The sequence below is a fragment of the Nelumbo nucifera genome, chromosome 8 (assembly GCF_055504915.1).
Source record: "Nelumbo nucifera cultivar China Antique chromosome 8, China Antique-T2T, whole genome shotgun sequence".
Taxonomy (NCBI): Eukaryota; Viridiplantae; Streptophyta; class Magnoliopsida; order Proteales; family Nelumbonaceae; genus Nelumbo; species Nelumbo nucifera.
This window is the reverse complement of record NC_142656.1, coordinates 20,782,982-20,810,759: the sequence shown is the minus strand read 5'-3', so window position 1 is coordinate 20,810,759 and position 27,778 is coordinate 20,782,982. Positions and strand designations below refer to the sequence as shown.

Genomic DNA, 27,778 nt, shown 5'->3' with positions numbered 1-27,778 from the left:
ACAGTTGATTAAACTATTTCACTATCTATAAAAATAGATGAACAGAAGAGCCCCAAGTTAATTGTGAAACCGCGCAAAAGATTTTTTCCATCTAGAAACAAGAAAGGCTGAGACTATTACAAGACCTCCCTCCCCATCGCCAATAATAACCCTCCTAAGTCCTAACCTTGATTCTACAAACTAGCCACGTCTGGAGAAATTCCAAACCACATTGGGCACCATGAAGTACATTGCAGTGCAGTGTATGCAGCAACAGACAATGTATTCCTCCAAGAGAGAATAAAGTAAATAAGATTATATTTACCATCAGGAACCCAGGTGACAAGATTAAAAAAAAACGCTTGATTTACGAGGAAGAATCAGCTCTGAGTTACATCATCATCCATTGACCTTCCTCGGCCGCTTTTTCCCACTCTTTGTTTCATTTTCTTGTGCTTTGGCTGAATCTGACAATTTCCCTTTAGACGACTCTTCACTTTCATGCACCTTTGATGAACCAGATTTTCCTTTACTGGAGCTTCCATTGGCATTGGACTTGCTTCCAGTTTTGGGAGTTTCACCCTTGGACTTGCTACTGCTAATCTTAGGTGTCTCATCCTTGGACTTCGTGCTCACCTTCTGATTGTCGTCCTTGGATTTTCCAGCCGTTTTTTGGGTCTCATCTTTCAGTTTGCTACTAGCTTTAGGAGTATCATCCTTGGATTTTCCACCACCATCCTTTGACTTTCCAACTGCCTTGGGGGTGTCTTCTTTGGATTTGCCATTTACTTTACCATCATCCCTGGATTTACTACCAGATTTTCTCGCTTCAACTTTCGATTTGCTGGCTGAAGTACCTCCACCCCTAGAATCCCATATTTTGAACTTTCAATCTTCAAAATTAATGGACTAACCACCAAAAATAAATGAGAGAAGATATCTACTCACCGTTTTGAGGAAGCATCAGACCTTGCTTGCTTGGTTGAAGAATCTAAATTTGTTTTTGTTTTCTTCTTCTGGTGCCTGGTCAAATAACCAATCACAATACGATAATCATTAAAATAAAATATGGACATAAACATAACCAGAAATAGTGACCAGTTGTAGAGCAAGAATATGCAAAATGCCACTCAACTTTTAGTAATGCCTGGGTTTCTTATAATTTCCTTCTTCCCAATGTACAAACTTCTTAATTCACCACATTCACATGACATGGGAAAAAGGAGAAAAGTAGAAGACTGACAAAAACCACCAACTTCATAAAAGACGACCAAAAACAATGCCCAACAAATCCAATTCTCTGGCCTTATGTATGACAGAAGACATGCATATACAAGATGCCTTGAAAAATTGCAAAAAGCCAAACAAAAATACATTGCCCACGTCAAAGAGTCTAGCGATGCCTAAGTAAATTGACCTCATGTATGACAGAGGACACCCACACTGAAAGCAAGAAAAAAAAGAATGTGCTAGGAAAATTAGGAACTCTTAACAGTTTAAACAAACTACCAAATATCATACTGTGACACCCATTAGTAGTGTTCACGTAATTTATTACCACATCTTCAAAGTTCAAACCATACACCTTGTGCAATAAGATGGAAATGTAAGCATTCTATGAAACTAATACCATAAAAAGTGAAAATTATGGAGAATGATGTTGAGATTGGCAAAAGTCTTGGCTTGTTCTTTTGGTTTTTTGGAGGTGAGGAGTTTGCTAAGAATGCCTTTGAGGAGTTCAAGAGGAAGAGGAAGGAAAGAGAGTTTGAAGAAAGTGGTAATTGGGAAGGGAGAGACATAGGATGAGGATGATGATAGGCAGGAGGAAGTGTTCGAGGGAGAGGATTAAGGAAATGAATGTCTGGGTCTTGAATAGTCTTGGAGTTCATAGAGACAGGTGAAGGACTACAAGTGTCTGGAAATGGTGCTTTTGGTTCATTTTGATTGTCTTGTAATCTGGTGTCAATGGTTATAAGCAGTGTTTTAAAAGCGCAAGGTGCAAAAAAGGTGCAGGGGTCAATTTGCGCCTTTTTAAGCAAGGCGCAAAAATAAAAAACAAAGGGCTATAAAACAAAAAAAAATCCAAAAACGTTCAAAAAATGCAAAAAATTAAAAATATATATATATTAAACATAATATTAATAAAAATATAAACTTTAGTTTTAAAAATGTTTTAAAAACCTATTATCTAATATTAAAATACATAAAGATAACATGTAAAGCATATTCAAATGAGCATTCATAAAAAAAAAAGCATATTCAAATGAGAATTTAAAAATAAAATCAAATATATAAAACATTTTCAAGCATATAAAACCCACAATCTCTTTTTTCCTCAATTGCATTTACTCAAGTAGCTAATGTGATGTAAAACATATTACATTCCTGATTCTACAAGCCGCCTTTGTACCACACCCCTCGAGGCAAGTCCAAACAAGTCCACATTAGGTCTTAAATTCTTAGTTCTCACACAAAAAGTAATGATTTTATAGTTTTAATTGCTTTTTAAGAAGACATTTTATTAGGATGAATGAATGGACAGCATTACCAAATAGGGGGTTCTCGAAGCAAAAAGCATCAAAGTTTCAAAAGGTGCATGCCTGGGCTGAGGTGCAAGGCACACCAAGTGTGCGCCTTTTGAAAGGGCTGTACCTAGGACCTGGGTGAGGCACCTACCCTGAAATGTTCCTAGGCGTGCCTTTTAAAACACTGGTTATAAGTTTGTATTAGTGTCTGTTTTCTTTCTCTCGGATGATTTCTTATCACCTTCCTTTTGTATTGTCTTTTTCTTTCAATGAATTTCTCTTTATTCTTCAAAAAGAAAGAAATTAATACCACAATTCAGACTCTAGCAGAGATTCCATGCATAATTTAGCATGCTTCTAAACAGAGTTCAATATCAGCCAACAGATACTTACATTTCAGAAGCATCAGGACTTGAAAGGTCAGCTTCTTGATCCTGTCAAGAAAAACATATCATATACAACTACATACCAAAATCAGATATAATAAATTCCTAATACAGAATTAGGAATCACACCCACCCCATCTGACACTTTATCTCCAATAAATTCCCATCGCTCCTTACGGAGATTCAATATCTCCTCATCACCATCATCATATAAAACCTGCACCAAGTAGAAATGCATAAAATAATGCAGAAGGTTGAGAAGATATGTATAAGCATGTGGACCATGAGAACCAGTTCACCTTGTGCTTCTTTTTAACAGGATTGAAAGAATCAATAACACCTTTATAAAACCTGCAAAATAACAATTTGGATAAAATACATGAGAGTTGCTATATCAAAACTTTGACCAATACCAGACCTATGTAGTTCATTTAAGTAACCAGCAAAACAAGCCAGACAGAATATAAAATGGACCCCATTCATGTACCAAATAAAGACCCCCAAACAAGAAATATTGGAATATGTAACTCACTGAAAAGCAATAACGCCATCACATAAGACTCATGAAAAACACCAAACAAGGTCTAAAAGCTTTTGCTATTTCAGCAAAAGCTGACCAAGACAGTGAACATTACATTATATTGATGTAATTAGACTAAAGGAATACTGCAAAAGGAACTTCCTACTACAACATGGTTTAGAACTCAAGTGAAAAAGTTGGTTGGCCCATCTAGCCATTTCATTTTATGACTGTATTGCAGATTTAGGTCAAGGCAAATCTCATACATAAAACTCAACAATGGAACCATCCTTACAAAGTATGTCCACAATGCATAGAATGATCAAGCTACAGGTATCACAAAGGTACTCTCCACAAGCCAGGAGATTGTAACTTGAATACTCCCAAGGGAAAAGGAATTCACTCAACACTTTGTATCTTCTATTCTTGTCAGGTGTGTTGATGGGTATCTAATAGTTGCTCATAAAAGAGATAATCAGCTGGTTAACTGCAAAACGATGATAACATGAATTGACCTTAGGCATACCTTCTTGAACAATACAACAGGGTCAGAGGAGAAGACAGCTGTTGAAAAAAGAAAAGGAAAAATAGCTTATAATTCACTATGTGCCTACATCATCATATAAGCCTTGTCCCAGCTATATGGGGTCAGCTACATGAGTCCTGTCTCACCATTCTGTCTTGTTTGCCATATCCATCATTGAATAATGGGTGCTTAAATTATTCCTTATTACAATTCACTATGTGCCTACAAAGTATAAAGATCAAAAGAAAAAGTATGCACAACTGCACTTATTACAAAATGGGAATGACAAAAGCACAACTTACTGATGATCTATTGGCCACCAAACCTTGATCTTTGCACCGACCAAGTTCTCACCATGACCCTTGACACTAAGTGGTGTTTCAGCAGCCTGAAAAAAAATGGTTATTAATCCTCGTTAATATGTACAGTTACAAAGAAGGATAGAACATTGACATCTATGTAAAGACGAAGCAAAGGTTCTAACTGAAAATTAAGCAGAATTAATTAGGTTTCCCCTTTTCCTCTTAAAATATTTATCAATGAAGATATCAGCAGGCACAGTATGAGATTGACCACAGGTCACTACTAAATAACAGCAAGAGAAACAGATAACACTGGCAATATCAACCCCCTGAACACATAATTTTGACATTGTAAAACATTCCTAGTAGATTCAAGAATTACAATTCAATAAGAAAACTATCAACTATATTCAGTACATAATCAGCTCTACCACTAGATACATCCAATTCAAGAAAATGAAATTACACATTACAACACTAACACAACTATAAAATGGCATCAGAGAAAGGATCTCTGTTTGGCTATCACATGCCCCCCCCCAAAAAAAAATAAATTTAAAAAAAACCCTCCACTGAGAATTCCCAAGTCCTATTACAAGTTCGATTTAAGAATCTCCAAATATGCTTGTTGACATTTTAGGGTTAAGTTTGTAGAAATAATATTAATGATAATAATACTTTTGATGTTTAAAAACATTCTTAGTAGATTCAAGAATAACAATTCAATAAGCAAACTATCAACTATGAACAAAGTACATAATCAGCTCCATCACTAAATACATCCAATTCAAGAAAATGAAATTTCAAATTACAACACTAAGAACACTAACTCCTACAAAATGGCATCAGTGCAAGGATCCTTGTATGGCCGTACATGCCAAAAACAAAACATCCAGAGAATTCCAAAGTCCTATTACAAGTTCAACTTAATCTCTTAAGTTTTTTCTTGAAGGAAACGGTGACAAGTACAGCTGTCAACCCATAAACAGGTGTTGGGCCGCCAGTAATCTTTCTTACAGAACTGCCCAGAACACTCTCTCCCACAGTCCCTTGTTTAGCCAACGTGTCAGCTAAACCATTAGCTGATCTCCTTGTCCATTTGAAGCACACACCAATCTCCCCTGTTGTGTTAAGGATTTCCCTTATGTGCTGTCTATAAATCCTGGCTCCCAACTTACCAAATTGCAGCCACTCAATCAACGACTTAGAGTCTCCCTCTATCTCAATCCGGTGTAACCCAACTGTTTGGCATCTGTTTGGCATATCTTACACCTTGAAGCAAGGACATCACCTCTGCTCTCAATGAGTCTCCTATTGGTCCTGAAAACATAGCCACAATTCTGACATTTTCATCTCTTAATCTCTAAATATGTTTGTTGATATTTTAGGGTTAAGTTTGTAGAGAAGAGTTCCCCTCGTTAGGCTCCCCTTAATGCTAAATAAATGCGATTGCTAAACAGCCCCTAAATGCATAATAGACCATCTCAATACTCCCTCCAAAGCTAAGCCTAGATATTAAACATGCACAGCTAGATAAGATTGCCTACTAACTTGGATTTAAAGACACTTTCATTTTTATTTTTTGATAAGCATCAATGAACAATTCATTAAAGAACAGAAACCACACCGCAAGGTGGCCTAAAATACAAACAGCCTTTGAATCAAACCAAAAGAGACCAACAAGACCAAAAACAGCAAAAGAAATACCTCTTACAGGTTACAACCCGGCCCTGGGCAACCCCAACCCAGCAAAAGAAATACCTCTTACAAGTGGTACTGAATATAGAGTGAGCATCCCATTAGCCTTTGGAGAATAATCTTCGCCAAGTATCGGTCCAGTATCATGAATTAGGACCCAGGAGTAACCAGTACACCATACAAGTATGCAGTATGGAGAGGTATACAGAAGCATCACAATGGCTTCAAAAAGGTAATCTAGTATGAGGTGGGAAAAGGAGCTGGGATAAAGTTTTGGCAGGACACATGGTGTGGAGATCAGACACTGAAAGAGGCATATCCAACATATAAGATTGCCCAGAAGAGCCAGAACAAAGAAGGCATGTTTGCAGATGTTTTTTTCTTTTGAGAGAGAGAATCAAGTGATGCCCCATATTTAGAAGAAATTTAAATGATCGGGAGGTAGGGCCATGGATGGAACTAAAGCAGGGAATTAACTCAATAAGGATGAATAGAGCAAGAAGAGAGAGAGAAGAATATGACATTGGGACAGATCAGGAAACTTCACAGTGAAGTCTTTCTATAAAAATCTAGCTGTTGCTGAGACACTGAGATTCCTTGAGGCTAGAGTTTGGAAAACAGAAGCTCACCCAAAAGTAGTCTTTATGGTATGGACAGCTACATTGTTTGAATGCTTAACAGCGGATAACCTAGCAAGGAGAGGAATCAAGGTGAAGAGGAAATAGAAGAAGTGTATCATTTATTCATTCACTGCAAGTTTCCAAGGTGTTTGTGGCAATAAGTTAGGAGTTATTGGAGCACAATTATAGTTCCAATTTCCAAAGGACTTTGGAAGCATTGTTATGGAGCTGGTAATTGAAAGGATTAAGCAAAAGGGGAAAATCATAAGGGAGGTAATGTCTTTGGGAGTGGAATGGACCATATGGACAAAGAGAAATTTGGAGCCTTTTGAGAACAAAGCCAATATAGAAGATTCAATGGTGAAGATTTTATGGAGCAAGATATATTCATAGGTGGCAATTGCTTCGAGGACATACCACTATAGTTCTTTTTTCGAATATACTTTTTGTATCTAATCAAACAAAGTAGATGCTGTACAAAATAATTGTCATTCTTGCACATTGCCTTATTGTGCAGGCATACATTTTAAAAATATTGATTATGAATTAATGCAATACTTTTACCCTTTCTCAAAATTAAAAGAAAAAGTTCTGGGGACAGATGGCATTATCACCTGGTCTAATCATCCCATCTAGTTTAATGTGGTTCTTAGATACTACTTTTTCCTTCACCATATCCCCATCGTTTCTAATTGCCCAGTGTCTGCTATCAATATTGATCTTATACTTATTCTCCCTCATGTTGGAACAAAACTTAGAGATTTTATTTGCCATTAATACCACCCCAGCTACCTATGGAATTCCCAAAACATAAAAGAAACATAATCCTTAGCTGGAAAAATCATTGAAGACATTGCGTTCACAACCAAGGCAATGAAGGAAAAGAAAAGGTTAAGAGTATATTGGGAGCAACGGTAAGCTAGTCCCAATCTTGAACATCTAAACCATTCAAGGCGTGCTTCAGCATTCACATGTCATAGACACAACTCCCTAGGCATGTTTAGGGACCAACCAAGTATTTGAAATCTACTCTTTTAAAACTAAATTCAAGTCTTTCTCCAATTTAATATTTAAATTCTATTTCCCTAATAACAAATTGACAATACTAGGCATAATGTACTATCATGGAATAAAATGCTTGACCAAGATAAGCAATCCTCATTATTTAACTACATGTTTTTACATGGAAAAAGTTCCAATTTGGTATGCAGACTTACATCATCACAAGATTCCATCAATTTTAGATTCATCATACATGTAAGTTCTAAGAAGTACAAATAACAATCCCAACAACTTTCAGCTAAAGTTTATGCAAATGCAGAAAGAAAAGCCTAAAAGGGCCCAAAAACCACAATCAGATGCCCATACCTCCTCCTTCCCTGGAGTGCGCTTCCTCTTTGACTTGGTCACTGAGGTTTCTTCAGGTTGAGCTTGATCTCTTTTTGATGTCTTGGCTGCAGCCCTAGGTGAAGAAACTATTTTCTGTACAATTCATAACAACACGAATTTATCAGCCTAGAGGTTGGAAAAATAATTTTACCACCATGTGTTATCCACTTAGAGACAACTTCTCAAAAGAAACACATGATTGGAAAAGAACAACCAAGACCAGCAAAACTGTAAAACAACAATCACCAAACCCTCAAAATAGTACCTTGTTACTGGCTTCTTCAACCACATCCTTTTCAGAAACAGATTTGCCCTTACCCTGCTTTTTTTTTCCTTCTTGCTCCTTTCCTGATGATTCATCTTCATGTGCATTTTTCTCATCTACTTTTTTATTAGACTTCCTCTGAGATTTTGCTTCTGAATCACTTGTACGCACAGACTCCTTGGCAATATCCACAGGAGCAGGAGTTTTATCACTAGCATTCCCAGATGATGCTTTTTTACCTGAGCGTCTATGTGGTTTTGCTTCAGAATCACTTGTAGCCTCAGACTCCTTTTTTGAGATTGCAGCAGTAGAAGGTTTTGCTTCATCCTCATCATGATCACTTGGCAAAACTTCCTTTGGAACAGAAGGTGATCCTGGGTCAGCTTCCTGACTTGTGCTCTCTTTCTTCTTTGGACCTCGCCGGCCCCTTTTGGAGCGACTTCCATCAGTAAGGTTCTGGCTTGGGGGTGAAGCAACATTTGCAACCTCACCCTGTGATCCTGTCGGAGAGGATAACTGCACCTGAGTTTCCTTTTCCTGTCCAGATGGCACAGCTTCATCCTTAGTAGATGGGCCTTCTGAAGGCACATTGTCAGTTTCCTTACTGTGACCCTTTTCACGATCAAGCATCTGCACAGCTTCTTTCTCACCGTCAGTCCGAGAAGGATCAGAGGCCTCTGCCGGAGCCATCAAAGTATTAGGTTTTCGACCCCTTGTTTTCTTAGTAATCTGATCAGATTTTGTTTCTGATTTAACAACCTTCTGAGATTCTAAACCATCAGTCTCAGCTTTTGGTGCTCCATCACTACTTTTAGATTGATTAACACGATGACAACGATCAAGCTTCTTTTTAGGGGATTGTGGCTCTGCTGTAGAGTCGTCTGTCACAGCCCGAGCAGTTCCATTGCTCATCACTGATTTTGGTGCTTTCTCCATGCCAGAATCAGATGTTCCAGGACAAGCCACTTCTTGTGAAACCTCTTTAGCTACCTGATGAATGACCAATTGAGTTTTAAATGGTTTTTCCAAATAAACACGATATGATTGAAAGCAAAGAAAAAGGAAATAATGCTTGTACTATCCAATAAAGTTACATGCCTGCTGTGGCTCATCTGAAACATTCCTTTCTGACAGTTTGCTCTCATCTGCCTGAATCAAGTTAATGATGCAATCGGTCAGACGAACCAACTACAACAGCTAGATATGACAAAACTAATAATGGAAAAAATATATCAATTCTCAAATCATTCAACAAATGTTATGCCACAAAAAGAATATAAGTTAAGAGAGATCAAATAGTGTTTACCCACTTGCAGTTCACAAAATGATATCATTACATTCTGTGAAGAAAGAAAGGAAGAACAGGAATTTAGAGCACCTTATTAAGTGCTCCAAATGTATCTCAAACATGAAGGTCAATTTTGGCAAAGCTGTATTTCTGGAATGAACTTTATTTGGGTATCACTCACATACTACACATTACATGGGACTCGGAGGTGCGATAGAGCAGGGTGCATGCAGGCCCGCTGGCCAACCATGAAGAGCCTGTGATTCTGTGGGTTATGTCCCATGCCTCCAAATTAGAGGAGATGCCTAAGTGACCATTTCAATTACTGGCTCATCAGCAGTGGAGTGGCCATCACATTATTAAGGACTCTCATTAGGAGATAACACCAGATCTACTGTTTTTCCATTCTACATTTCATTGGGGGGAAGAATCACTTTAACTAAATCAGCCTTTGCCAATATTCACATATACTATCTCTTGTGACATTTGTGGACTTATATGGATCTATAGATCTTTGGGGAATATTGGCAAAGGCTGATTTAATACATCTGAATGGGTGGTTAAAAAGGCTGGGATAGGGTTATAATTGGGAGCCCCACCATAAATCTGTCCAAAATATAATTCTATTCCCAATGCCAACACTGAATCTCAAAAAAGAAGGAAAAAGGTATTATCTCAAAGGCTAGACAGAGGAAACTCTGTACAAATTCAGCTTGTTGTCCCACCCATTTAGATGTATTCCCTATTTGCTTCAAACGATGGAAGTCCAAAGCTTAATTAATTGTTCAGGGGGAACCGTCAATAAGTGCGAGGTTTCTTTCCAAAATATGCCCAATCCCCAAACCTCCTTCCTTCTCGGGTTTTCAAACAACCTTCCAACTAACTAGGTGTTCCCTTTTGCTTGAACTTTCCCAAAGAAAACCTCTCTGCAGCTTCTCAATTGGGAAGGAGGTAATACTTGGGAGGGCTTGGGCAGGGGTTTAGTCAAAATTTAAATAGGCCCGGCCCAGAAACCGGGCCCAATGCAGTGTAAAATATTAAAGCCGGGTATCCAATTTCCCCTACTCTTGATAGGCACTCCACCGTATGATTTCTCCAAGTTAATAAAGACCAAGTGGAGATTTCTTCTCTTCTCTCTAAGCTTCCCCATCAATTGTCTTAGTAAGAAGATAGCTTCAATGGTTATGGTTCATCTTCCAGGAATGAAGCTGAACTGGTTCTCTGAAACCCTAGTTTCTTGTCTTGCTCTTTGCTCCTTCACTCCAAAAATGTTTTATAGTATAACTCAACAATTTAATCCCTTAATAGTTTTTTCTATTTTTTTTTCTTTTGACAAAGGCTAACAATTTCATTCATCAAAAAGAGAAAGTACATGAGAGTATGTACACACAAAAAACACAGGGTTTAACAAAAGAAAACAAAAGCCCTTTCAAACATCAGGAAACTTTCAATACTACACAAGAACGTCCTCTCAGAACCTGACTTAGCTAAATAATCAGCTCTTTGATTAATCCCTTCACGCTTATTGCAATTTTTTGTCTCCTTTACTGTATATAGGCACCATGGTACTTTTCATCCATTTGCTTGGCATTTTCTGTCTTTCCAATTTTGATGAAACATTTATGTTGAAGGGCACCCACAAATTTACAAAACTCTATAGGTAGTTAGGTACACCATCTAGATCCAAGGACTTCGGCTCGGCTCGCCAAAAAAGTGTTAGGTTCAAGCTTGAGCTCGAGCTCGATTCAAGCTAGAGACTTGAGCTCGAATTTGGCTCGACTCAAAGCTTGGATGTTTGAGCTCAATTGAGCTCAGATGCTCTATAAAAAAATAAAAATTATTTTTATTAAAATTTATTTATTATTATATATAAAAAACAAAACTATTATTATACATATAATACATATATGTATATATGTATTAGGCTTAATTAGGCTCGCGAACCTAATCAGCCAAGCTTCATTGGGCTCGAGCTCGGCTCAATTAGCAAACAAACCTATATATTGAGTTCGAGCCCGGTTTAAACCGAGCCAAATCGATCTTTTCACGAGTCAAGCTCGAATAGCTCGTGAAAAGCTCAATTCATTACCACCCCTAAGATTCAAGGGTATTTCATGGTCAGCACCCAAATGGTATACTAGCAGGCACTTAGACGAGACATGCTTGGACCCTGACTAAAAAGATTTCATGTCCTCTTGCTAATAGAACTATCTCCCCCCCCCCAATCCTTTCCAACAAGCAATTTGGATAGGACCTACACCTCTCATAATAAGGGTTTTTTGTTGGAATTTGAAAAGTGGATCATCAAAAGATCAGTATCAAAGTAATGTTTTAAAAGCGCAAGGGGAAATTTGTGCCTGAGGTGCACACCCTTTTGTTAGCAAAACGAATGAAAAAAAAAATCAAAAATGTCAGAAATTTTCAAAAAAAATGCAAAAAAATAAAAATATTAAACATAAAATTAATAAAAATATAAACTTAAATTTTAAAATATATGTTTTAAAAAACCTATTATCTAAAATTAAAATACATAAACATAACGTGTAAACTATATTCAAATGAAAATTTAAAAATAAAATCAAACATATAAAACATTTTTTTGATAAATAAATGAACTTTTTATTAATTTGGAAAAATTAGCACATACAAGCAAGCCCATGGAGAGGCATGAGCTGCAATCTCTCCACTAAAGAAGAAAACAAAAGTAATAAGTTACAGTTGTGCCCAATACAAAACTTCCCTAGCTGCCCCTTGCTTGGCTAGACAGCCCGCCATAGCATTTGCTGATCTCCCCACCCATTGTATTCTTAGGTCCATGTTTCTTGTCAGCACCATAAAATTTTTAATTTCATTCCTGAAGCACCAACTTACTGACTCTGGGTCTTGCAACCAGCTTATTACAACCTTTGAGTCACCTTCAACTATAAGCTGGTTCACCCCTAATTGAGCTGCAAACTTTACACCTTGCAGGGCAGCAAATATTTCTACTCTAGTAGAGTCTCCCACTCCTAACGGACCTGAGAAGATAAATATCACATTCCCGACTTCATTCCTCAACACCCCACCTACAAAAGAAGGACCTGGGTTTCCTAGACTGCTTCCGTCAAAATTCAACTTCAAGAAGCCTGCAGGAGGTAATGACCAGCTTGTTCTCACTTTAATCTTGGAAGAGGAACAACTTACCACTGCTGCCCGATTCTTCCAGATGTCATTAAAGGAGAATTGGTGAAAAAAACATAAAAAACATTTTCAAGCATGTAAAACCCACAATCTCTTTTTTTCCTCAATTTGATTACTTCAAATAGCTAATGGTTTTTTTAAAGAGTAAGGTATCACTAAAAGAAAAAGAGCATAAGCTGTATACAACCAAAGGTGCTAAGAAGACACCCAAAAACATTAGAGAACCCAGATCGACTACATGTAAGAGACAGATTTGGCACAAAACTAGAGACAAATAGCTAATGTGATGTAAAACATTTTGCATTCCTGTTTCCTGATTCTACGAGCCACCTTTGTACCAAGCCCCTCGAGGCAAGCCCAAACAAGTCCATGTTAGGGTCTTAAATTCTTAATCCTCACACAAAAAAATGATTTTATAATTTTAATTGCCTTTTAAGAAGATATTTTGTTAGGACGAATGAATGAACAACATTAGCAAGGCACACCAGACACACGACTTTTGAAAATGTCGTGCCTAGGGCCTAGGCGAGACGCATACCTTAAAATTTAGGGGTGTTTAAGCTAATTTGGTTCAGTTATAATTCAGATATCGGTTCAGTTTGGTTTTTATTTTCTAAAAAATTGGTTCAGTTTCAGTTCGGTTTGATTGAGATTTTCAACCGAACCAAACCGAAAACTGAATTAGTGGCTGTATTTAATTAAGTATATTAAATATATAATATTTTATTCAATACTTTATACTCATTAATTAATAATTATTATCTTTTCCAATGGGCAATGATCAATTCACAATTCCCCATTGTGCTTTGGGCGGTTGGGCCTATAAAAAGCTTTTAATTAATATAATAGTTAATTAAATAACCTAGAGACTCTAAACAACTAGAGTATTAAAATCTAGACTAATTATTAATTATTCATTAATTGTTTGTGAAGAATGAGTGCAGTTGCTTTAATAATTAGTCATTCAATTGCTCATTAAATGACAGTAGTTGTATTAATTGTTCATTAAAACCTAGACTAAAGATTAATAGCTAATTGTTCGATAATTATTAAACCAAACAAAAAACCGAACCGAACTGAATTTGGTTAGGGTCGGTCTGGTTCTAAATTATAGTCTGGTTCAGTTCGATTGGGTGAGATGGTCAAACCAAATAGTCAGTTAGGTCTTTGGTTCCAACCGAACCGACCGATTGTACACCCCTATTAAAAGGTGCCACGCCTGAGTGCCTAGGCACGTCTGAGGTGCACCTTTTAAATCGCTGTACCTGAGTGTGAGAGCATAGACATGCACAACACCACCCACAAACATCAGTAGGTATGCAAATCGCACAGTTCAAGCTGGATAGACTTGTGAAACACCATTTACAAAACCTAGAACAAAACTCAAGTATGAAAGTGAAATGAGTTCCGCACACCCCCTCAACACCAAGCGCATAAAGAGGCACACACGAGACTAGGAAAGGTATGTGTCATAGTACTACCATGTCCCATGGGAATTAAATCATAACCAACCAGGCTGACATGGCATAACTGATTAGCATGCCGCCTAACAAGAGATACAGCTCCTAACAAACGTAAATGTCGTGCCCTTAATAAAAAAAAAGATATTTCGAGATATTTGAAGACATTTATGAGAAGAAAACAAAGAAGAATAAAGAAAAAGAGCAATTCTAGAAAGGTCCAAGCACAACAGACCAAGAGTGACGATAAAAAGGGGAACAGATCCCCAAGACAAACAAGTTTTTCTAGGCAACAGAATACCTAGCTCAGTCTTGGTCTCAGTCCCCTCTTTTCAAAGTCTTCAACCAGCCCTAACTTCGGTTACTAGTTGTAGCCTTCGGCCCCACCTCTAGCCCACCATTACAAGGGTTGGCCCAACCCCCAGCTCATCAGACCAAGACAAACCAACCCAAGCACATCTCACCACCACTTTTAGGGATTCCAGACTGCCTTAACCTACCTAATCCCCCTACACTGGAAGTCCTACAAAGAAGAAGGCTGAAGTGGGTATTATCACCTCATATGTTTTTCTTCTATTAGACAAGCAGTGGAACAATTTTCCACTTACTAATCTTCTATGTATATGGCAAAACTTTCTTGAGAAATAAATGCAAGGATTTTATGGAGGTCAACAAGAGCTGCAATTTTATGGCCTATATGGAAAGAAATAAACGCAAGGGTTTATATAGAGAAACGTCAGACTCTAGAAGATCTAATCAATTTGATCAAGATAAGAATTATTCATTAGACAAAAAAGCTCTGAAGACCTGTCATGTTTCTCATCTGATGACATTTCAAGAGGTTGGTTGATGGTAGCAAGGAAGCTGAACTTTGATAGCTGCAGTACTGGCAATCCAGCGCCATCAGGCATTGGCAGAATTATAAGAAAACATCTTGGGGATATTGTTACAGCCTTTGTCATGACCTATTGGAAATGCAAATTCTATAGATGCAGAGCTACAAGCGGTGGCACAAGGGCTAAAACTAGCCATGCTTGCAGCACAAAGCCAGGATATGATAGTGGAAAGAGACTCAAAAACAATAGTAGCATGGCTGAAGCAATGTTTTAAAACGTGAAGGTGTAATGCAAGGTGTTCCACTACCTAGAGGTGTAAGCCGTAGTTTTGAACTTAAGAGCTGTAAGCCTCCTGAACACAAGGAGGCTTAAGCCTCTTTAATAGGAAGGGGATGACGAAGAAAAAATAGGAGAGGACGAAGAAGAAGAAGAGGGAGGATCTCATCTTTTTTTTTGTTTTTTTTTTATGAAAAGTGTCTTCTATTAAGAAGAATGAAGATGCATAACACCAGCTGAAGGGGGGGTCTTGTTGAAGCAGAGCCCCTCGCCCAAACTTTCTTTCCTTCCCCTTCCCTTGTATGCTTTTTCTCTTTTTTTCCTTCTCTTTCTTTCTTTACTTTTCATTTCTTTTCCATTCCTTTCTTTTCTATTTTCTTTCTTTTTATCTTTTTGAATGGGGTGTGCATGAGGTGCATGAGACATATGACTCATGCAAGACATATGATGCATGCATCTGGGCCTCCAGGTGTACACCTCCCACACCTTTTGAAACATTGGGCTAAAGAGAGACATGGATAGCCCCTGAGACCTGAACTTAAAATAATGGAATCAAGATCAATGTCTAAGACTACAACCAAAAATCTGTTGGGTGCCTAAATCAGCAAACTCACTGGCTGATACCCTGGCATGTGGAGGAGTAAATAGGCAGGATTTAAGGTAGGGAAAGTACCCTCTGGAGTAACCTGTAACTGTAAGTTGTCTGAGGTGGGACTTTAAATGGAGAAACACATATTTGTTTTGTATGAGGTAACAAACTATCATGAGGCAAGAGACTCTGGAACATTTATTGATCATTTGCCTTTTTATTTATTACATTTGGAATTCTGGTTTTTCAATGTTTAGTCTGTACCAGGTGATGAAAGGAAGCTTCAGTGGCATGATGTCTACTTGGGCATGCCTATACAGTCTTAAGCAAAAGATGCCTTTTCTGGCAGATTGAGGACAAGAGATCTCATGATACTGCAAGGAAGCTAAGATGAAATAATCTAAAATCAACCTTAAACCTTTAAATTGTATAAAATACAATATACAAACATGAAGAGAGTATGCATGCAATAAAATATTTTCCAAACAGAGAGGTCAGCTTTCGACCAAGTTAACAGGTTTCATGCTTCTCTCAGGTGATTCCTTATCACTTTCCTTGTACTAATTTCTTTTAAAGAATTTTCTTTTACCTTCAAAAAAATGTAAACAGGTTTGAGGCAATTATTGGGACATGCCAGTACATCCTCACTTCCAAAGCTCAACTGATCAAAAATGAAATTTGTTTCACCATAATAAGGGAAGCACCATCCAACATCCAATTACCTAATTCACTCCCAAACCTGGGGAAAATTCCTTGCAATTAGGAGTACAGTGGGTGTGCACTTCCACTTTTTAATTCTACCATCCTAGTAAGGGTTTACTTGGTTTCACAAAAAACAAAAAGATATTTTTATTATTGGAGAGTCCAAATGGTATAAGCGTGATAATATTAACAATGTACAGAGGAAATAACATAATTTGAATTTGATTACTCATCAAAAAACATAATTTGATTTTTGAAGAGAACCATTTAATTGGTTTGGTTTCCATCTAGAAAATATTTTCAACCATATATAGGCATAGCTACTAGGCATTAGAAACAAAGGACCACCTAATCTCACCTAGGTAAATTATCTTCCAATAACAAGGCATTCAAAAATCAAGGTACAAAATAGGAAAATGGTGCCAATTAAGGCGGGTAAATAAGATTGCTGTCAGTGTTCATAACCCAAAAAGAAAGAACTGATAGGCAAGAGGGGATTAACAATTTCATTATCACCAACTATGCTGATTAAGAACTATATAGAAAGGAGCTAGATGCCTACCAATTGTTCACCAGAAGCATTGGTATCATTATGCTCAACAGTATCAGATGTCTCTTGGCATATAGATGTGACAATTTTACTGTAATCGTTCAAAGAATTGCCCATAGATTGCACTGCTTGCATCATATATGGTCTAAGTTTGGCAGCACAGTTTTCCATTACTTTTTCCCCCAGCTTCCTTGCAATAGGAAGAACATCCTGAAATAGGAAAAAAACATTATCAATAAAACAAGACACAAAAAGAGAAAAGAAAAACTGAAACACACAGAATAGAATATCATGTAAAACAATGAGTAGACCTGATTTTCCTTCTTCACGCTAGCTAAGAGAGGAGAGAGAAGCTCAGGTGAGATATCTTCACTTTCCTCTAACACCAAGCTCATTATTGTCTCCATGGAAGAAAATACATTTTCTGGATGGTCCTCCCTGAAAGTTGCACAAAAAAGAGGTCACCCAGGTCACTTAGAGAGCATATAGAAGAAAATAAGTGCAATGAAAACACACTGCAATTATGTCACCCAGATATGGTGTCAATATAGCTAGACGAGATTACAAGAAGTCATCACTATGCCAAGTTTACACTAAAAAAATGAAGCTATCAACATAATATGACACTCTTTTACAGGCATGTAGATGTAACAGCAATGCAGTACAGACACCAAATTCATTTTCTTGTACATTGCATCTTATACCAGACATCTGGAACATTTTGCCAGTTCAAGTGGTTCTCCCAATACTGGGCCCACTGCATTACATTCCAGGTGCTTTGCACATGATGGACACTCATGCCTGGGGGAAAAAGAAACTCCATCTTTAACATTACTTGTTGACTAAAAACTAAAAATAAGGCATAGTTCCACCCAAGTGAACCCTCAGCAGCATGCCCAACTTTTGTGTATCAAACAAAAGGGATGGCAACAGAGGAGTGGTATTAAGCATCTGCATAAGGAATTGAGCCATGTGTCCTTAAACTAATAAAATTATATTTGTTGAGAAATGCTGAAAACTTGACAAGAAGAATAACGTAATAATGGGGAGAAAATCAAAACTCTACCCTTCTGTTAGACACATATTTGTAGTTTCCAAAGTCCAATGACTTTCTTTTGAAAGGAACAATAAAATTTCATTGGATCTAACATCCACAATGATCAAAAAATAAAGCAGCAGGGTTAAGCTGATACAAATGAGATTAATGATAGTACAATACTAGCTCCTATTTTCATGGAGCCCTAATTACAGAAATTAATGGATATTACAGATTGCAACCCAGCCCTGGACATCCCCATTCAACAAACTCATTCCTTGCCAGCCCTGCCCTGGCTAGAGTCTGCTGTTCAACTAGCACCTCATGGCACCTAGTTAAATGACCTATTCAATATGGTGCTCAAGGACTGTGCCTGTCTCACCATCAGCCTGACTTACCAAGGAATCGTATCTTGTTTTCTCATCCAAAGGCTCAAACTCCACATTCTTCATTCCTTCCATATTCTCAGTTTTAACCCATGAATCAAAGCATGCAGTTCAGCCCTAGAGAATTTCCAACATCAATGGACCCAGGAAAGCTAAGTACCATGTGTCCATTGTGGTTCCCTGATTATACTCCCAATACCTGAATCTCCTGGATTCCCAAGGCCCATCAAAATTGAATTTTGAGTTTGCCCATTACTGCTACATTCCTTTCTGATACAGATCATGAACCTCAAGGGTGTTGACACAGAACTTACGTCCAATTTCTTTTCAGAAAAATAAATGCACAGCACTACAGCTATTATTTGAATCTTACTACTTGATTCAAATCTTATGACTTGTCTAATTCACATGATTCTAATCAATTCAACTAGGATTTTTTTTCTTACAAATCAACCAGAACAAAGTTCCATACATTGGCATTTCTTATATTTTTTTAATGGCACTTTGTTTTAAAACTACTATATTAGAATTATTTAGGTTATTTAAAACCAATTTAAAGATGCTTTGAGTTTATTTTTCATGATTCCATTATATGTATTGTAGGTTAAAGAGCATGACTAGCTGTATAAGTGGGTTAATTGGCTTTTCCAACTGATATAATTTGAATAAAATCAACTACGACTTTTTCATAACAAAAGACAAATTTATTAAAATAAAAAGATAAAACATTGTTTTAAAGCCACTAAAGGACTATACTTATTTAGGTTATTGAAAACCCATTTAAAGACATTTGTGAGTTTACTTTCCATGATTCCAAGGCTAAAGACCTTATATAACTGTATAAATGCATTAAATAACAAGTCGATGGCTTTTCCAACTGATATAATTTGAATAAAATCAACTACGACTTTTTCATAACAAAAGACAAATTTATTAAAATAAAAAGATAAAACATTGTTTTAAAGCCACTGAAGGACTATAATTATTTAGGTTATTGAAAACCCATTTAAAGACATTTGTGAGTTTACTTTCCATGACTCCAAGGCTAAAGACCTTATATAACTGTATAAATGCATTAAATAACAAGTCAATCCTGATCATATCATCCCAAGCTTCTCGTGTATAAGTGGTAAACTAAGGTGTATTAAATACATATAGGGTGATTATGGATTATTAAAGATATAAAAAAAACTCTTTTCTCTGTATATTTAAGCTTTAGTGACAGGTTTTTAATATTTCTAAAAAATAAAAATAGTCTTACAATTTACACTATGATTCATGATTCAATTCAATTTAATCTTCTCTAAACTTTAGAATATGACTATAATTTTCAGAACAATGCACCTATCCCACAGCTATGGCTTAGGATACAATCAGCTGTCTTTTTTTTTATCAATAACTTTGAAACTTTTATTGATTAAAATACTTTAAGATACAACAATAAGTTACAAAAGAAATCAGCATAGTAAGCTGACCCAGTACAGAATTATAAATGTGCCCAAAACATACATGTTCTTTGAACCCCTTGCTTTGCTAAGCTATCGGCCAAACTGTTGGCAGATCTCCTTACCCATCCCACCTGAATTGACATGTTCCTTGACATCTATTTAAATCTTCTGAAATCATTCTTCAACTGCCATCTCACCCCTTCCCCTTTCTGCAACCATCTTATCACAGTTTTTGAATCTCCCTCGATGATCAGTCTAATGATCCCCAACTCTTTAGCCTTCTCAACCCCATATACTGCTTCTTTGAACCCCTTGTTTTGCTAAGCTATCGGCCAAACTGTTGCAGATCTCCTTACCCATCCCACCTGAATTGACATGTTCCTTGACATCTATTTAAATCTTCTGAAATCATTCTTCAACTGCCATCTCACCCCTTCCCCTTTCTGCAACCATCTTATCACAGTTTTTGAATCTCCCTCGATGATCAGTCTAATGATCCCCAACTATTTAGCCTTCTCAACCCCATATACTGCAGCTAGAAACTCTGCCCTTGTCACATCACCTACCTCCACAGGATCAGAGTACAGGGCAATGATGGAACCATTTTCGTCTCTAATGGCGCCCCCAATACCTGAAGGGCCTGGGTTACCCACAACTCCCATCAAAGTTTAGCTTCTTCAAACCATCTGTTGGAGGGGACCAAGTCTCAACAAACTGTCGCCTCATAGATGATGAAGCAGCAATAAGTCCCCAAACCCTGAATAAATCTTCAACCTTAAAGGTTGAAAACAGCTTCAAACTTTTTACCCAATGAGCCACCCTCAATGTTATTGTTTCAACTAAAGCTACCTTGCATTTCTCTTTACTTTCAAATATCCTATTATTTCTTTCCTCCCAGATGGTCCAAAGTATTGCTGCTCTAGTACACCTCCAAAGAATCCTTCCCCTCCTTGTCTTACCACTGATACCATTAGGGTTGAATAAGCCTTCCACCCTGTCAGGAGAGGACCACCTGCACCCAAAAAGGGAAGTAAACCAATTCCAAATAAAACTGACTAAAGGGCAAAACATAAGAAAGTGGAAAACAGTCTCACCATTCAATTTACACAGGACACACCAGTTAGGAGACAAAAACCAATTTGGTCTTTTCCTTTAAAGTATATCAAAGGTATTAATACAACCATGAAAAACTTCCCAACAAAAAGCACTGATTTTAGGGGGATAGAAGGGCACCAAATTTCTTTGATTGGAAAATGAAAATAAGATTGTGTGGCAACCATCGAGCGTAGAAAGGATTTACAAGAAAAGGACCCTTCGACATTGGGACCCCAAATTCTAGAATCTGACCCACCTTCCCCCAAAAAAACTGAACTCAACAATCCTAGCAGCTCGGACACTGCAAGAAGTTCAAACTCTCTAAGGTTACTGTTAAATCCAAAGTTCCAATTCAACCCTGGAAGGTGAGATGGTTGACTTAGGAACTCTGAAATAGGCTTACCCTTGAACCTGGACAGGTCATAAAGAGAAGGAAATTTCTCACCTAAAGGAATATCCCCGATCCACACATCCTCCCAAAATCTGATTTTTCTACCAGAAGACAAGTCATACCTGATAAAATTTAGGAATGTAGGGAGAACATCATGGATGGCCTTCTAGGGAGCAGCCAAGTTAGCCCTACAAAGACATCTAGCATCCCATCCATTGCTTGACATGCCATAAATGCTTGCAACCACTCTGTGCCATAATTTCTCATTTTCATTTGGAAACCTCCAAAGCCATTTGCTAAGCAAAGCCTGATTCTTGAGTCTAACATTCCCTATTCCCAAACCCCCTTCCTCTTTCAATTTCCTCACATTTTCCCATCTAACCAAATGATACTTCTTTTTTCCCCAAGCTCCCAGAGAAAATCCCTCATGATTTTTTCAATTTTCCTCACTATCCCTTGTGGCATCCTAAACACTGACATGTAGTACACTAGGAGATTTGCTAAAGTGGATTTAATTAGGGTTATTATCCCCCCCTCAATGAGATTATAGTTCCTTTTCCATGCCGCCAAACGTTTCTCTACCCTTTCCACTACCGGAGACCAAAAGCTAGCGGATCTAGGGTTATCTCCAAGGGGTAAACCCAAATATTTCATTGGCTACTCACCTTTCTCGCAACCTAGGGAATTTGCTAGAACTCTCACTTCATCCTCTTTGATATTGATTCCAACCAATAAACGCTTTGCCCAATTAATCCTCAAATTAGACATCATCTCGAAGAGTTTCACAACCAACCTCAAATTTTCCACTCCCTCCCTGTTTTCTCCATCACAAAAAATAAGAATATCATCTGCGAACTATAAATGAGTGACTAACACATTATCCCTCCCAACTAACCAACCCCTGAATAATTGCACACCATTTGATTTTGAAATCAATTTGCTTAGGGTTTCAACAAACAGAGTAAATAGAAAAGGAGAAAGAGGGTCACCCTACCTAAGTCCACGAAATCCTCAAAGAAATCATACATTGTCCCATTAACTATTATTGAAAAGTGACTAGTTTGTAGGCATCCCATGATCCATTTACACCACAAATTTCCAAATCTACATTTCTTCATAATTTCAATCAAGAAGTTCCAATCCACTAAGTCATAGGCTTTTTCCAGATCCAGTTTGATAGCCACTCCCTTTCTCTTTAATCTCTTTTGAGCCTCCATGCATTCATTGGCAATTAAGATTTGATCAATAATCTATCTATCCTGCACAAAGGCCCCTTGAGCTTGAGAAACGATTGGGGAGATCACCTTTGTAATCCTCAGAGACAACACCTTTGCTATCACCTTATAAATACTAGTGACTAGACTTATTGGCCTGAAATCCCCTGGTTGGTTGTATTAGTCTTCTTTGGGATTAGAGTTAAAAAAGTAGAATTCATTCCCAGACTTATCACCCCTCTCCTATGGAATTCATTAAATACTCTAATCAGATCTCCTTTAACTATGTCACAACAATCTTGATAAAATGCCATTGTGAAACCATCTGGTCCTGGTGATTTTGATCTATTCATAGAAAAGATTGCTTCCTTAATCTCTCCATCTTCAAACTTTTTTTTCCAAAAATTGGACTTCAAACTCCTCCAAAGTCTCCCAAACAAAGCCTTCAATCCTCCACCTTTCAATTAAGGGTCTTCTGTAAATAGAACTAAAATGCTCCGAGAATGTTTTAGCAATCTCCTCTTGGTCCGTGATCTCGTTTTCTCCCACCACTAAAAAAGTAATCATGCACTTCCTTCTCCTTCCATTTGCAATGGCATGGAAAAATTTTGTATTTCCAATTCCTTCTTTGATCCATCCCTCTCTTGACATTTGCTTCCAGCATATCTCCTCTCTCAATAAGGTCTCCCCTAGCTTTCTTCAAGTTCCATCTAAGCTCCTTTTCACCTTCAACTAGAGTTCCTTCTACCTCTTTTCTATCTAATGCCTCTATATGAGAAATCAAATCAACTAACTTCTCCTTCAATCTCCCAAACCTCTCCCTATTCCACTCCTTAATCTCCTTTTTCAACAATTGAAGCTTCTTTAGGAACTTTTGTCCTTCCCACATTGCAGGTACAGCCATACTATTCCACCAAACCTTGACTTTCTCTTTAAATTCCGGATGAGTGAGCCACATATTTTCAAATCTGAATGGAGTTGGGCCACCATCATTGATTCTCTCAAACAAACAGATAGGCCAATGATCTGAGGTGATTATTGGTAAATTTCTCCCAATTATCCCTGGCCAATGCTCTTTCCAGTCAGGTGAAACTAAAAATCTATCAAGCTTGGAAAGAATAGGGGATAAGATAATGCCCACTCTATAGTCGCTTCAACATCCAAGACTTAGATTATGCCCACTCTGTAAGTGGCATAAGTTTCTTGTGTATATTAATGCAATAAACAGGCTAAGTTATCCCAGTTTTGTGAAGAATTTCAACTTGCAATTAAAACAGACTGTAACAATACAAGACTCCAGAACAAAACACAAGACAAAACAAACAAAGTAACCCAGCATATACATGATAGTCAGTAGAAAGGTTTCTTCTCACATTAAGATTAAATGATCAACAGAAAATACAATGAGCAACAAAATACTATATTCTTACCTAATAGCTTTCAAAAAATGTTGGAACATCTCAAGAATCAATGAATCACATTCAAGGTCCAGCATCACAACACATGACCGAACCTTTGCCACAGTCTCAAGTATGGAAACCCTCTTTGAATATGAACGACCTGACATCTCAAACAGTTTCTCAAATGATGCAACAATCAGTTGAAAGATTTCCTGCAGAGGAAAGAATAATGAGGAGAAGAAGATTTTAATTCAGAATGCGCAGATGGATAGTACAAAATAAAAAGGAAAGGGAAAAAACTAAACCAAAAATTGCAGAATACATAGCTGCAATGCAAACCACTAAAAATAGGGCACACAAATTAAATCACGTCACTCAATAAGATAGTCCTATTACCTTCATTTGATCATCATCATAGGGAGCATCTGGAGCTGTTATTCTTGTGATCTCACTGATACAAGATGCCACTGCCACTTTCACATCCATGTCTGAATGCCTCAGGAGCTCAATAGCAACCAGCGCCTTCAATGAGGGACAAAGTGCAGCTTGCATTGACTTGGATGGTGATTGTTCCACCCTTGACAAATAATTCTCAACTTGCTAAAAGAAATGCACATGATAGCAGTTTGAAGAAGAGAGAACAGACACGTTAGCCATTGAAACAAAAAAAAAAAGGATCTATACTCATATGTACATACAGACGGATATATGTACATATGTATTGATTGATTGATAACCTGGAAAAATAATTATTTTGGATATTGATCAAAATATTTACTCAATAACTTTTCCCCTGGTTATCAATCCAATTATATATACATACGAGCAAGAGAGGAAGATGACAAGGAAAGGCCGCACAATAAGTTCAGCAAACTTGCCAAGTTCCCTAATGAAGAGGATTGAACATTCATAATCAACATGAAAATTTAACATCAACACAAGAAAAAAAAATAGAAAGTTAAAAACTTCAGACTAGAATTTCATATTAAAACAATATCCTTGAATGCTCAAAGGTTATTGCAGTGGTGACAAAATTTTAGCAAAAACATAAAAAAGACAAGAAAATAGAAGCATTGTAACTGATCCAATGCACCAAAAGAAGAAAGAGAAAATAGAGCAACAGCAACCAACCATGCATATTAGAAACAAAAAAAAAGGCAAGGAAAATGTGAATCTAGCCTATATTCTTCCTGATAGGCTGACATGAGATGAGAAAGGTCACAATTATAACTGAAAGTGAGTATACAGCATTTCTTATCAACTATTTTCCATGTCAAAGCAAACAGATAAGAATTATTGACACATTGGTGGCTTCTCATGACCTTTCATTTCACAGATCACAGCCACCATAATTAAGAGTTCTTTCCTCTCCACTTTGTATTGTTTGTGGTTAATTTCCTCAGACACCAAACATGAAACCATTAGTAAAAAATAACTAAGCACTTTTCCAGTTTGCACAGTGATTGTTTTTCTATTTTCTTTGTGAAAAGAAAATTAATTCATCAAAACGATGAGACTGTAAGTGAGTGCAGCAAAACTGACCAAAGTAAGAAAAAATTTTACCAGAACTCAATTCACATGAATGACAATTTTGATTAGACCCCTCCCGAGAAAGATAGAAACAAACAAGTCTGTTGCTTTTAACCATGTCCTTCAACGGTTTATCAACATACCCAAAAAGAAACCAGTGGAAATGTTAAACAGAAGCAACCAACAAATAGGTTGAATTTTCAGGCTTCAAACCATTCACAAAAGTCCTTCCAAATTGGAATTGACTGAACTATGACCTCCTTTTTTCTATTGGCAAACTAAGACTTCCTTTTAAATCAGCAGCATATCCTAGCATGAAAGAAAAGAAAATCATAATGTTAAAAGAGATGCAAGAGGCCCCCTACTGACTAAAGATATCACACTAAGTCCCTTCTTACATAACCTATAAACCATGCCTGTTTTTGAGTTCCATCGTAGATGGTAATAAATCAGGTATGATATGCAGTAGCATACTAGTAGCATATGCATGTGAACATATCAGCCTCTTGCCAAGGGAGTAATTTTGGCATGCAATCAGCAGAAGGTTTTGTCATCTCCAAGACCAAACCAGTTAGATTTTGAAACCATAGCATAGATGTGAGGTAAAGGCATGGCACTGAATAGAGAGGAATGGCAAAACAGGATTCATATAGCCAGCCCCATACAGTGGGAACAAGCTTTTGTTGAGTGCAAGTTCAGCTCGGACGTGAGGTGGAGTTTAAGGAAACGGACACGCTATTTTTTGTATAGAAAATGGAGGAGACCACACTTGTATGAATATTAATTGATTGAGGAATGGATTGAAAATCGGGCAGAGATTTTCCTCTGATCTAATCTAGTGTTTAATCAAAAAGCCTAATGCCAAATCCGGATTTAATAAGACTTGAAAAAGTATTAAAAATCAAATTAAAAAAAGTGTTCAATATATCAAGGGCTCAAAACACTTAGCTGTTACACTCTTGAACAAGCGTCTACAACAAAGAAAACCATCAACACGCAATCAATCTCTGATAGAACAGTTCCTTTTATCGTTGTTAAGAACCCATTCGAGAAAACATCATTGAAGTTACATACCTTAAATTTGGTTCATAAGAGAAATCTGACACTTAAATTCAGTTCAGGAAGTAAGAAGAAAATATAATATACGAACCTCTCAGACCGCTCTATTTAATAAAATAAAACTCATCAAATATAGAAATCTCACTGAGACAACCCAGATATCCAAATTATATAAGGAGGTGCAAATTACAAAGAAATCCGTCAAACAACACAACCCTCCGAAGGGATCCAACCTTCAGAATAAGAAACCAGAGAAGATAAGAAACAAGGGCTTACGTCAAGTAGTAGAAGAAGCTCATTGACCGACGAGGGAGGTTTGAGGAGCTTATCCCCAGCTTCCAATAGCATTTCTTCCAACGCCTTCTCCGAGGACGCCATTTCCTGTTCGTTGCAGATCCTCGAAGCTTCGAGCTCCACTGCTACTTACACCATTGAAACCCTAAACAAACCCTATAAACCAAACCATGGATGTGACAACAGCCCGAGCTAGGGCTCAAAACAGAGCCAGGCCAGAACCAAACGAAAATCTAGGGTTTTGCATCAGAGAAAAACGAAAAGAACCAAGAAACCAACACAAGACCATGTTTGGCCGAGTTTCTCATTGTACCTGTTTTTCCCCTGAGAATTTAAATAAAAATGAATTTTCCATTTTCTTTTCTGTTTTTGTTATCCTCTGTTCTTTCCTTCTCTTTCTCTCTCTTCGACAGTTCTTTGATTATTTCTTTCTTCCCTCGTCCGCCCGCTCGCTCGCTCACTCGCTCACTCGCTCTTGCTTTTTGTATACGAAAATGAAAATGAAGTCAGATTACTACGGAAAATAAAAATGAATGAAATGATGAAATATAAGAAATATTAAAAGTATAAGAGAATCCAGGGATCCGCTCCGGATTCTGCCCGGTTTATAGATTTTGGCTAAACTTTGGCTTTCGAATCCGTCGCAATGAACCTCATCGATTTCTCTCTCGTCGTCACCTTTGGGCGGGGGCTTCTATTTTACGTTGAGATCAGGGCCGACTGAGGGGAGTTCGGCTTCCGTCGGGGCAACGCCCGTTCGAGCAGCCTTTACAGCCTTTGCATCGGGAATATCTCCTATTTATGTGTTTTATTTGATAGAGATATTTTGCATTC

General features: G+C 37.4%; 1 protein-coding gene across 2 annotated transcripts; it reads right to left on the bottom strand.

The window, feature by feature from the left end:
* Window positions 1–4: 4 nt before the first annotated feature.
* LOC104610712 (sister chromatid cohesion protein PDS5 homolog C-like) lies at window positions 5–27,778 on the bottom strand. Of its 2 annotated transcripts, XM_088892793.1 has the most exons (16): window positions 27,623–27,763; window positions 27,258–27,422; window positions 26,927–27,100; window positions 24,458–24,661; window positions 24,092–24,273; window positions 17,403–17,529; window positions 17,104–17,301; window positions 9,305–9,359; window positions 8,211–9,196; window positions 7,925–8,038; window positions 4,239–4,324; window positions 3,190–3,241; window positions 3,024–3,107; window positions 2,898–2,938; window positions 928–1,002; window positions 5–844 (listed from the first exon to the last, which is right to left on the bottom strand). In XM_088892793.1, exons 3-16 carry the CDS (start codon window positions 27,026–27,028, stop codon window positions 379–381), a joined length of 2,772 nt encoding a protein of 923 aa, XP_088748919.1. In that variant the 5' UTR covers window positions 27,029–27,100; window positions 27,258–27,422; window positions 27,623–27,763; the 3' UTR covers window positions 5–378. The 2 variants fall into 2 exon arrangements, with proteins under 2 accessions (XP_088748919.1, XP_088748920.1); XM_088892794.1 differs by having other exon boundaries at window positions 27,258–27,778.